We start from the raw sequence: 12,144 nt of genomic DNA, 5'->3' as shown, positions 1-12,144 counted from the left end.
AAGACATTTCTTATGTGAACTGACTGGAGAAGCATCCTTACAGGGTGACCTCACAGCACAGCTTCGCCCTGAAGGGCTTGTTTGGCTTTGACACGCTCTTCCAGAGGCCGTCCTGACTCCCTGAGACTGGGTGAGGGTCCCGTGTTCTCCTCCTGTCCTTGTCCCCATCGCAGTGCTGACACTGTGGGGAGCAGGCACGCTCCCGTCACTAACACACGCCTGTGCCGTGTTTCCCTGGCCTGCTCTCCTGCTGTCGCTGCAGTAAACCTCTCAAGAGCAAAGAGTGGGTCTCGTTCATCATTACAGTGTAAGTGCCCGGTGTGTCCCAAGCCCTCGGAACGTGCGTGTGCATGTTCTGGACTCTGTGAAATAATGTTTGCTGTCCTCGGTGACTCAGATGGTGGCCTTCCTGGAAGACAGGTATCTGGGAGATAGAAAGTGGGCTTGATTTTGGGAATCAAGTCACAGGCCAAGTGATGCATGAGGAATCAGGGAACGGTCCAGCGGTCACAGCGAGTAACTACGGTGAAAGCTTTCCATGAGGACAGGCAGCCCTTCAGAGATGGACCCGCCATTGCTGCGTGATAAATGCTATCTCAGATTGTGTGTGATTTACGCTTTTACGTGTACTTACATAGCCCTTGGGAAGCCTGGCGTGCTTCAGTCCCTGGGATCGCAAAGAGTCGGACACCACTTGGCAACTGAACAACACTGTGTGGCCCTTGGAACAGTCTGGGAAGACAGATGTGAGTGTCCCTGCCATTTTGCAGATTGGAAAACTGAGGTTTGGTGCAGCCAATGACTTGCTCCCAGGACCACAGCTGGGGCTGGTGTCAGCACCACCTGGGGATGAAAGGGCTCATGCCAAGCCCGTGCTGTTTTAACTCGAGTGGCCCTTGAACAACTTGGGTTTGATTTGCGCGGGGCCAGATTCTTTTCAGTAAGCACCTGCTTACAGGGTATGAGCCAGCCTGGCCAAGGTTTGGTTGAACCTGTGGCCGAGGAACCTCAGATATGCATACGGAGGGACCCCGTATACAGAGGCCTGACTGAAAAGTTTACCCTCAGATTTATGATGACCCGGGTGTCAGTGCCACAAGGGCCCATCATACACACACACCTTTCCAAGTTGTGAAATACCATGTTCTAATAATTTACACTTAGGTCCAATTTTGTTGTGTGCTTCTCTGAATAGCAGCCCTTTGGGTGGTGGGTGGGGGGTGGCCTCGAATACCTTTGATTTGGAAGGCTGCTGCCTCAGGGCTGGGCGGGGGCTTTGAAAGGACTCCCCTCCTCCTCAGGTCCTTGGCATGACCTCCTGGTGGCCGTGGGACTGATGTGTTAGAGATGCGCTGGTCCATCCATGGTAGGGAAGGATATTACAGGAAGGATGCTGAATACAAAAAGGACTGGATGGTCCATGAGGCTGTTGAGAAGTCTGTCTGCTGGGAGCGACGATGTTTGACATGGGGCTGGAAATGAAGTAGAAGCCAGGCTCTGAGCTAGGGTCCACAAGGTGGCGGGTGTCAGCCAAAGGAAGGAGTCCTCTGGGGATTGGGGGCACCCCTCATCTGGGTCATGGGGCCTGTGCTGTGGGTCATCCCCTCTCGTGGGGCCTGCACCCCAAGTGCTGAAGCTGGTGTGCTTCATCCTCCTGCCCCCCACAGGCTGCTGGCTTCCACGAGACCAAGTTAAAAGAGTCCCCCTACATCAATATACATTTGACCTCAGACCTGTAGGGTCAAGGACAGTTCTTACGAGTTTGTACGAAAGATATTCATGGCTGGGCCTGATCTGTTGTACTGTTTAAGGGTTTGCAAAGTGTACTTACCTTGCAGACAGAGGCAGCATGGACCAGCTCGCCTATCCCCAGGAGGACAGTGACCCTCTGGCGTTTTTCTGGAAGGTCATTGCTTCTTACCACCCCATAGTGGATTCTGTCATTGATGCTGGCCTGCTCCTCTGTGTAATGGGTGGCCAGCTAGGGTGCTATGAACTTAGCTTTGCTTTTAAAGAGCCTGATGTAGTAACAGAAAGGAGCTGAGTGTCCTCAGACCTGAACTCTGACCATGGTGCCAACTGTATGTGTGACACTGAGTCTGGGAACCCACAGTCTCACCTGCAGGATTCTGTTGCCGTGTCATTTCTTTCCCCCGGGATGATTGTACCCTGAATCTATTTTAAATGTTAATTCCCCATCTCATACACATGTGCACGTGCAGTTTATTCAGTGAGCTCCTAATCATTCTTCAAAACCTAGCTCAAACATCACTTTCTCCCACTGTGCCTTCATTTGACAGTGATTTATTGAGCACGTACTATGTGCCGGATGCTGGGGGCGTAGCACTGAACGAAGCAGAGCTTGCCTCGATGTTCCCGCAGATGTCTCGATGTTTCCACAAACACATCCTGGGTTTGTGATGGGGTCCCTGTCCTCTGCAGGCCCAGCCTGGGGATCAGAACAGTGGACTCAGAACAAATGCTCGCCCCTCTGGTCCTGCCATTTCTCTGTCTGTCTTGTGCCAGCCCCTAGAATACGTGGAGCTGGAGCGCAGCACTGGGACTAGCCGAGGTGCTGCGGAGATACTTCTCCTACTACAGTCCTTGCAGGAGCGTGTGGATTTTCCATAACGTGGGGACCTGATGGAGAACCACAGGCTTCCAGAGCCTGATCCTTCCTGCCCTCTCCATGCCGGCAGCAACTTGGCTGCTGCTGGAGCCCAGTGTGTGCCGAGGACCGGCACAGTCAGCAGGATCCTGTGATGAGCCCCGGGGAGAGGCCCCACTGGCAGGAAGCACAGGGGCCCCCCTTTCACCTGCATGCGGGGGCAGGCATTTCCTGGCTATTGTTTGCAGGGGCTGCCACTGCTGATAGTTGCTATTTCCGTCCAGCAGCCAAGAGGGGCTGGAGCAGCCGTGTTCTTCCAGGCCCGCCTCTCCTGTGCTGCTCACCCAGGCCCGCCTCGTGGCCCCAGGGGAGGCAGCGGCAGGACTGACCAAACTGCCTACCACCCCGTTAGCAACAGGAGGTCTTGGGAGAGGAGATGCTCCCTTGTGAAAATAAACGCAGCAGCCCCACCTCTGCGCACACAGGCGCTTTCATGTAGGTTCCCTGTTCACTTTCATTCTTGGCTGGCACCATTGTCTTAGGACCGAGTGTTTTTGAATCGTTGCTGCTGTTGAATTCATGCACCCTGGCAGGACTCGGATGTGGACACCCTGGGCTCAGAGATGCAGACTGTCTCCCCAAGATAAACTGGAGAGAAATCTGATTCTTCAGAGTTCGGTATGGGAAGAAGTTTGGAATTGTGTAGGGCACGGGCTGTGTAGGCTTGGTTAGCATTTCTCATTATGAGCTGAAAGACTTAAGATCTATTTTCGGTGGCTCATTACCCACCCAGATTGCTTCCTCCGAAGTGCATCATAACCCTGGGTTGATTAAAGATCTTGCCTTGCCCTTTTGGAGCAAAAGGTGTGTCTGCGAGATGAAAGCAGGGAAGATAATAAGATGGAGCTGGCCGCTGGGGGTTTCTCTTTTTAGCAGCGTGGAATAGTAATTGCGGCTTCCGAGTCTCTTTATTTTTACCTTTCTCCTGTGTGTGTTGTCTTTAGAGGTCTGGGGTGGGGGACACTGGTCGTCATTCCGTGGCTTAAATGCTGTTCTGGACTCTCCTGCAAGTGGTGGCCATCTGGGGAGGGGTCCCCAGAGTCAGTGCCCCATCCTGGCTCTGTGGAATCCAAGATCAAATGCTCCCTCTCTGGTCCAGAAGGGACCATCTCACCCAACCACGGGAAGGCAGCCCTCCTGCCTCCACCCTCTGTCTGAGTGAGATGAAGAAGCCCCCTCCTCTTCTCTTTCTCTGCAGGCACCATGACCAGGGTGCCATATGGTCAGGGTCTGGGAGGGAGGAGGTACAGGAGCCCTGAGGGCATTGTCCACAGCTCACAAGACACTCTCCTTATCCCCACAGCGTGGGCCCTGCCACCACGACGGTCCCAGCGGTGGTGCTTTGATGCGGCCAGAGCACTATGTACAGTGTTGAAGACCTGCTGATTTCCCACGGCTACAAGCTGTCAAGGAAGCTGCCAGCCCCGCACGAGGATGATGGCGAGCGGCGCCAACCTGCGAGGACCACGGTGCCTGCGGGCCCCGGCCTGCTGAACGGTTGCGATGATGGCCCCGCCGCCCTCCCCCGGGGCAAGGCCTCTCTGGGGACGGGCCTCCTGAGTGACCCTGAGAGCCGCCGCCTCGGGCCACGGGGCCACAGGGAGCGCCCCAGCACTGCTGCCGCTGCCAGGATTTCTGAGGCCGGGTAAGCTCCACCAGGACCCGCCAGCTTCCTTGGCCCGGGGGTCTGGTAGCAGGTGTATGCGTGCATCCTGGCCACTGCCTCTGTGTGGCCAGGGCCTGGGAGGGAGGGGAACTGAGTGGCAAGGCTGCATCTTCCCTGGAGCATCTGGGATGCTCTGTGGCACCCAGTGCAGGGTCGGGTGTGTGAAGCCTTCAGCACACAGTGACGAGTGAGCGGATTCTCTCCTGCCAACGCAGCATTTTAATCCTCAGCCTCCTTATTCCCTCATAGTCTCATCCTGTCTCCTCAGCCAGGAATCATTTAAAAACTCTAGAAAGGCCAGTTCGTGTCAGGCACACACTCCAAGCACATCCAGGCTCCTTGTTGACATGTTCCAATACCTGACAGAGTTGAAACACCTGTACGTACCTGAAATACAGATGCGTTCCAATATCTTGTACATTACAGCATTGCGAGATGCCTGTGCTCCCCTCCACTTGGGCAAAAGCAAATCCTCTCTTCTCTCATATTCATGTCATTCCACTGGCCTCTAACCCGCCTTTTCCCAACACTCATGGGCCCTGAGGTGAGCATCTCACCTCAATACAGCTGCATCTGTGGGTGTTTTTTTACAACTGAAAAAGAGGGTGGACTGGCCGGGGGATGGGGACGGAGGTAAATAGGAGGGAATCTGGGCAGCTCACTACAAACCCTGCAGCCCGCAGCCAGCAGTTTTAACCTGGAGGAACGTTTGTCATCGCTTCCTAAAGCTGTGTTTGTCTTTAATGCTACGTGGACACTAGGCTTAGGAGGGTGGCCTCTGTCTACAAGTGGAAGCAGAGGCCTGTGTTTAAGGCAACAAACCAACACGCAAACAGGACAGTGAGTCAAGTCCAAAGGGGATGAATGGCCTCTTATGGTTTCAAGTCACCTGTCTGTCCACAGGGAGAATCTTTCTTGTTGGTTGACAGACTTCAGGCAAAAAGGGGAGGGGTCTTGCTTTTCCAAGTCAGAGCAGTCAACCCCTTGGTCATGGAGTACTCCCCAAGGGGAGGGCGCCTCTTCATGCCCCATGGAGCAGACACAGGTTTGCATTACTACCCAGACCCACCTCTTCAGGGAGGGCTAGTATTGTCAGCGATGGGGCAGGTTCAGGAGGGATGGAGAAGGACTCGAAGCTGCTTCTGTTTAACCGTGTCCTTCAGAACTTGCAGTTGTGTCTACTGTTGCCTTGGGCCCTGGTCTTGGCAGCCATAGTCCCTGAAAAGCCTGCCCACCATGGACTTTGGAAGAGGGGGCTTGTGGGTGCATGGGCCGAGGGTCAGGACAGCCTTCGCTTCTACCACACAAATGCTGGGTGTTACTCTGCCTCCTGGGCTTCTGGTTCTCTGCAGAGTGTACCTGTACCTCCCACCCTGGATTTCGGGGCGCCGGGGTTGCACCCTACCCCCCTGCCCCATGTGTCCCACAGAGCTCACTCCAGTGTTGCACACACGGGGTGCTCAGGATAAGCCCCGAGATTTAGTTCATCCTTCCGGCCTCATGACAGCCATCGAGGAGCCGAAGGCTCAGTTTCTAATGAGGTGAAAAGATGGTGGTCATGTTATCCCCATGAATGTGCCATATGTGGGGTCCTCTCAGTCCGGAAGGGCTGAATCAGAGACCAGGGTTGGGTCCTGGGTGGTGGGGGAAACAGAATCCCCTTTAGGATTCTCTGAGGGCAGTGAGACCCCCGCCCCATCCACAGCCTGCCCAGGACTCCCCAGGCCCCTGTAATCATGGGGCCTGAGCACTGCAAGGCCCTATAGCCCAGCCTCTGTCCAACCCTCGGGTGCCTTTCCTCCTGTCTTGAATGAGGGGCTCAGCTGGTTTGAGAGCGTCGCTGGCACGGCTTTGTCGGTCCATAGAGTTCTGACAGATCTGACCATTCCCTCCCAGTTCTGAGGTCGGCTGGTTAACTTGGGAGGTGTTGAGCTTTGGGGTTGAAGGTTGTCATGTAGGGTAAAGAGAGACAGTGCACACATGTTGGCAAAGACCCATGCCAACGCCCAGCACCTCAGAAACCTGCTGCTTGGCTTCCTGGGTTGAAATGAAAAGACATTTTCTTTTTCAGTGGCCATTAGAGAGCTGGAAACAAGAGGCAAACGGAAAGGTAGGCAGAAGGAGAGTTATTTTTCCCTTTCAGGAGAAATGTGCTCTGAGGGGAAATAAATAAATAGGAAATAAATAGTTACGGCTTCAACCTGTGAAGCCAAATTCTCTGGCTCCTGGGAATTCTGAATCTGGATGGATCAGTGGTGCTTGGCCACATCCCAGCCTTCAGTCACTGGTCCTCACAGTGACCCCACTGGCCTGGCCTCTGGGTCTGGTCGGGGAGGGGTCAGGCGATGGGGCCCAGGAGGTGCTACCCAACTCCTGGGCATCAGGGTGACCTGAAGGCATCATGAGGACTCCCCACCTGCGGTTTCTCGTGAGGTCCTGCACTGTGTCCCTCAGCACCCCGTGGACCTCCCGGCGGTGGCTTGGAAGGCCACAGGGGCCAGAAGGGGACTGGGCTGTTTTATTTTATTCTGGCAGGCTGGCAGAGAGGCAGGCACGTTAGCAATGTCATTATAGCCAAGAGCGCGGAGCCCAGGGAATGTCAGTGACTCTGTAAGGGCCACTCGCTCAGTGCTTCCGTGGAGGGAAGCCAGGCTTTGGCTCCAGAGACAGTGGACCTGGCCGCACCCTCGCTGGCGGGGCCGTCCCCGGGCTGGACCACCCTCACTTCCTCATCCTCTCCCGCTGCTCGCAGGTGGGGGATCAGCTCCCCAGCACGGCCGCGCCCCTTCCTGTCTAGGGAGCTGCACAAGGACCACATCTGTGCTCCCAGACCAGAGCTGGGCAGTGATGCCAGGCCACACGGGTGGGGGTACCATCGCTGTCGTCTGGGGCGTGGCTGGAACTTCAGGATTCCTGAGGGAGGAGGATGATAAGACTGATAAGTACCATCGCCTTAGAGTTTCTCACGTATGAGCTGGTTGTATCAGGAAAATGCTTAAGGAAAATAAAAGCGGGGACACATAGCAGCTTGCTCCTGTGAAACTTGTAAAGCACTGTTATCAGGCATTCTGTTTCCTTACTGTGTTCCCTTTCAAATGTTATAATTGAAGGAAGCTGTAAAATAACGTAACGTAGCAGAGGTTTGAATCTGAACCTTGTAGCATAATACGCTGTTCTCTGCTTACCCCAGAAATCCCGGCTGAAGTTTGTGCTAGTTAACCGTGAGACTCGCTTGTAATTATCTGCTGTCATCAGCACAGTCGTGACTGATTAGAGACTCCGCAGTCTGGGAGGGTCTCTGATGTGGGGTCTGGGGAGGCTTCCATCTGCTCAGTGAACATCGTTTTAGGTGGTGCTACTGGACTCAGTAAACAGTTCCTTTTTGGAGGCTTTTTAAGCTTCTCTCAAATCCCATCTTGCTTATAATGGCTTTCCTAAAAAGGGATGTCTCGAGTTTAACATCTGGTTCCATGTATCTCTTTCTCTGTACAGAATGACACTTCCACAAACATCACTGGTCTTGTTTCATCTCCTTGCTTCATTTCCTAAGTGTTAGGCCTTGTTAATTTGACCTCTTCACCGAGCAAAGTAAGAGTTGTGTGAGCTGGTGTCTCAGCCGCACACGTGAGGATTCGGACCTTCTGTTTCTCCACTGCCATGTTGTAAACTCTTCTCCTGGGGCACTTTGTTCTTGTTCGTCGGCAGTGTAAGCTTCCAGAAGCCTGGACGCTGGTCCTCTCTGCACACATTCCCGTGTTGCCCTTCTGTCACCGTGTTTTCCCAAGAAGAAGCAGGTTGGAATGTTTGAACATGAGATTTCAGGAAGAACAGTGTGAACGGGTGTTTCAAAATTACCAGGAAGACTTCAGAGAAAACAGTGATGGGAGGGTGGGGCGCTTCCAGAATTAGTGGGAAGACAGAAGTGCAGCCTGGAGCTCCATTTGTCTAAGAGCCACGTTACCACCAAGAGGAGACTTGTTGGTGATGAGTTTCTTCTTTAACTAGAGAACTAGTTTAATTAACAAGCTAAGAAACGCCCATATATATCCATAAGTGCGTTAGTCGCTCAGCTGTGTCCAACTCTTTGCAACGCCATGGACTGTAGCTCGCCAGGATCCTCTGTCCATGGAATTCTCTAGTAAGGAATACTGGAGTGGGTAGCCATTCCCTTCTCCAGGGGACCTTCCCAATCCATGAATCAAAACCAGGTCTCCTGTATTGCAGGCAGATTCTTTTCCCATATGGATATGGGAAGCCCGTATCCATAAGGATATATACTTATTACAGAGAAAATAGGAAACTCCTGGAGTAATCTGCCTTACTTACTGGTTTACTGGGTCCCAGCTTGCTCTTCCTGCTTTGTTTGAATAAACTAAACACTGGATGACTGGACATCATGGTTATGGATCCTCCCTTAGAGACCGGCCGGAGGGGCAGGGTCTTGTTATGACAGTCAGGACATCGTGGCTTCCTGGTATTGTGAAGGCCCATTGATCACAGCTGAGGAGGGGACAATCTCAGTCTAAAATAAGCCTGCGCAAAGACAAACACTCACTCTTTCTCTCTTTCCTGTGTGGCCCTCACCCTCTTCCTTGGACGATGTGAGGCAAGAGCTTTGAAATGGATCCTACTCCACTGAGAATTGATATTAATTGGGTTCAGATAGTACTAATAGCTGAAAACAAGGGATTAGTATATTAGACTCTCTGCCAATCATGTAACATGTATTATCTCATGAATCTCTCGCAACACACTTGAGGAGGAAGACGTTAGGAACACCCACTCGATAGCAACGAGGAGTCTGAGGCCAGAGGGGGTGAAGCGTGTTGCTGAGGATACTGGTGACAAAGCCAGGTCCCCCTCGTCAAGATGCACACACACTCCTGGCAGGTTGGCCACCCTGCTCTCTGGTGGCATCATCGTGGGTGGTCCCCTCGGCCCTGGGCAGCTGCCCTGTGGTTCACAGCCCTGTTGCCGGTGGGCAGCACTCTCTGGGGACTGGCTGCAAGTTTCCTGGTAGCCTGACCACAGGCACCATCTTCTCATCCCACTCTTCTCTGTTTTGAGCCCTTTCTCCCTGAAGCCTGGAAACCCATCAGAAGGCGCCAGATCACCTGGAGTAAGTGTGGGGGCAGCTGCCCAGTCACTGGGGATGGGGGGTGGGCTCCACATCTGGGAGGGGAGGGGGGCTCTCATGGATCCCAGAACTACAGCTCTGGGCAGTGATTTATAAAAAGCAGGTAATGACCCCAAACACCCCTCCCTCCTGGGGCAGGGCCTCTGACTTAGGTCTTTGCTGCTGCTGCTGCTGCTGCTGCTAAGTCGCTTCAGTTGTGTCCGACTCTGTGCGACCCCATGGACGGCAGCCCACCAGGCTCCCCCGTCCTTGGGATTCTCCAGGCAAGAACACTGGAGTGGGTTGCCAAACCTCAAAGCATCAAAAGGCTCTTGAAGTCCTACCCCAGCGATGATGTGGAAAGCCGCCGGCCCTCACAGGAGGAATCTGTGTCCACTTCCAGCAACGTCTGATTTCATGGTTGTGCAGCAGAGCAGGCTGGCCCCTGGCACCATCACCTCCCCAGGAGGCTGCCCATTCTGAACCCATCTCTGTAGAACTGGACTCAGGCTCGGTTATTCAGACCCCCACATGGGGGACCCAGACTCAGAGCCTTCCGTCTCCAGTGTCAGTAGGCAGGTTTCCCGGGTGGATCTGCTTGGTCACCTGTGCAGTGAGTGCTCTAGACTGTCTTGCTACCCTACCCCCAGCCCCCATATGCTAAAGTTAGCATCATTCATCAGTCCAGTCATTCATAATGCTTCCTATTTCCATTGTTCAGTGTGTGTATTTAAAAAAAGACAATCAAACAGTAACCTCCTGAAATAGTCTCCCTGCTCCTTGATCTCAGCTGGAATCATTTGCACTTACTTAGCATGACATAGCGGCTTCCCTCAAGGCTCAGATGGTAAGAATCCGCCTGCATTGCAGGAGACCTGGGTTCGATCCCTGGGTTGGGGAGATCCCCTGGAGAAGGGAACGGCTACCCACTCCAGTATTCTGGCCTGGAGAATTCCATGGACAGAGGAGCCTGGTGGGCTACAGTCCATGCAGTGGCAAAGAGTCAGACAGGACTGAGCGACTTTCACTTTCACTTTTCACTGCATCAGGACGCTGTGAAAAGCAGGCCTAACGGTTTGCTAGTCATGTGGCCCAGCAGCTGTGTGTCTCCTAGTTATATCTATGCCAGTGCAACTAGCAATTCTTGTTCAAATTGAACTTGGCTGCATAGTGATCTTCATGCAATATGTTCCCAGACCAGCTTTATCCTTTCTGATGGATTTTAATTTGTGCTATCCTCTTAACCTCTGTCATGATCTCCTCTTGACCTTATAGCTCCCTTTTCCAAAATTAGTCTATTACTCTGAGTCAGAGGGCCACTCACCCAGTTGTAATATGTTGAATATACCACAATTGGCTGAAAAGTAAAGTTTCAGGCTTCCAAGCCAGAGAGTGTTAAAAGCAAGTTCTGTAGCATGAGATGGCTGACCCCACCCCAGAAACACCTAACACTGGACTGATAACTCCGAGTCACTCGAAAGAGATGCCCTAGTGCCCCTGCCAATCCAGAAGTAGAGAGCTTCTCCTTTAAGGGGTGGGGGTTTCTTTAAGTGAGACGTGCTACATTTATGCTCAGACTCCACCCACCTGGAGGAGGGTGTGGCTTCTGAAGGACGTGGCCCTGTTTCAAGGTGATGATGGGTGGTGCTGGCAGCTGCTAGATTGGCGGCCCTGCTGATGGGAAGAAGTCACTGGACCGGAAACCTCTTCAGTGGGGCCTTCTCCCTCCACCCTGATCTTTACAGGGAAGACGAGACTCCAGAGGCCCCCTGGGGACCCACTTCAGGATTTTGTTGGTGGAGGAAGGAGGGTGTCTCCCCTGACCCATGGGGCAGCGGGCACCCAGCTGTGCTGTGTCGTGCCCGGGTGACACTGCCTGTGCTGTGTCAATTCCATGGTCTAGGGACCATGGAAGGGATAGTCCTGCCATGGGTGGAACCATGGTTAAAAGTCATGGCGTTGCTGCCCTTCTAAGTAGGCTTTCCTTTCTAAAAGGATGGTGGGATTTTCTGTTGCCATGGCAAATGTCATGTGAACAGACAGGTCTCATGTTTTTCATCACCAGCTTTTATACCTTCAGCAAATAGATTTGCCTTTTTTCCAGTAGACATGTTGTTTGCCGCATGTTCCTGTTTCAGAGGTTTTCTAAACACCCTGTATCAGTGGTTTTGTCATCAACATGACACTGCTGATAGATCAGGGAGCTGCTCGCAAGTGTAGCTTCTGTCTTCTCTCTGACCTCTTCTCCCAGGAATTCTGCACAAAGACCCTGCTTGTCTCCCTGACCTCACTGACACTGTTTATTTGGGCTCACACACTCCACTTGGCTTCCTTATCTTTTTCCCACCCTGTTTGAATGTGTTCAGCATGTTTTTGTGGAATGTCCCATTGTTAATGTTTGTGAATGTAAATTTGGGGCTTCCCTGGTGGCTCAGACTGTAAAGAATCTGCCTGCAATGCAAGAGACCCAGGTTCAATCCTTGGGTGGGGAAGATGCCCTGGAGGAGGGCATAGCAACCCGCTCCAGTATTCTTGCCTGGAGAATCCCATGGACAGAGGAACCTGGCAGGCTACAGTTCACAGGGTCAAAAAAGAGTCGGATATGACTGAATGACTAACAAACTAGGTGCACTCCAGATGTTGGTGAACTAATCACTTTATAGTTTTCTGTGTCATGTATACTTGTTAAAATAG

At 52.8% G+C, this 12,144-nt stretch overlaps 1 protein-coding gene across 6 annotated transcripts in view; it reads left to right on the top strand.

Annotated features, from left to right (window-relative positions):
* Positions 1-12,144, top strand: part of JCAD (junctional cadherin 5 associated) — a 78,516-nt gene that overhangs the window by 51,549 nt on the left and 14,823 nt on the right. For 4 of the 6 annotated variants that reach the window (XM_061436241.1, XM_061436244.1, XM_061436239.1 and 1 more), the window contains exon 2: positions 3,972-4,313. In XM_061436241.1, coding sequence (XP_061292225.1) covers positions 4,030-4,313 — 284 coding nt within the window. In that variant the 5' untranslated portion in view covers positions 3,972-4,029. Of the gene's footprint in view, positions 1-638; positions 747-3,971; positions 4,314-12,144 lie in introns of all 6 variants that reach the window. The other 2 variants (XM_061436240.1, XM_061436242.1) reach the window with 1 other exon arrangement.

This window comes from Bos javanicus, chromosome 13 (assembly GCF_032452875.1).
Source record: "Bos javanicus breed banteng chromosome 13, ARS-OSU_banteng_1.0, whole genome shotgun sequence".
NCBI classification, from domain to species: domain Eukaryota; kingdom Metazoa; phylum Chordata; class Mammalia; order Artiodactyla; family Bovidae; genus Bos; species Bos javanicus.
The sequence above is the reverse complement of the archived record's forward strand: the minus strand, read 5'-3'. Positions and strand labels throughout refer to the sequence as shown.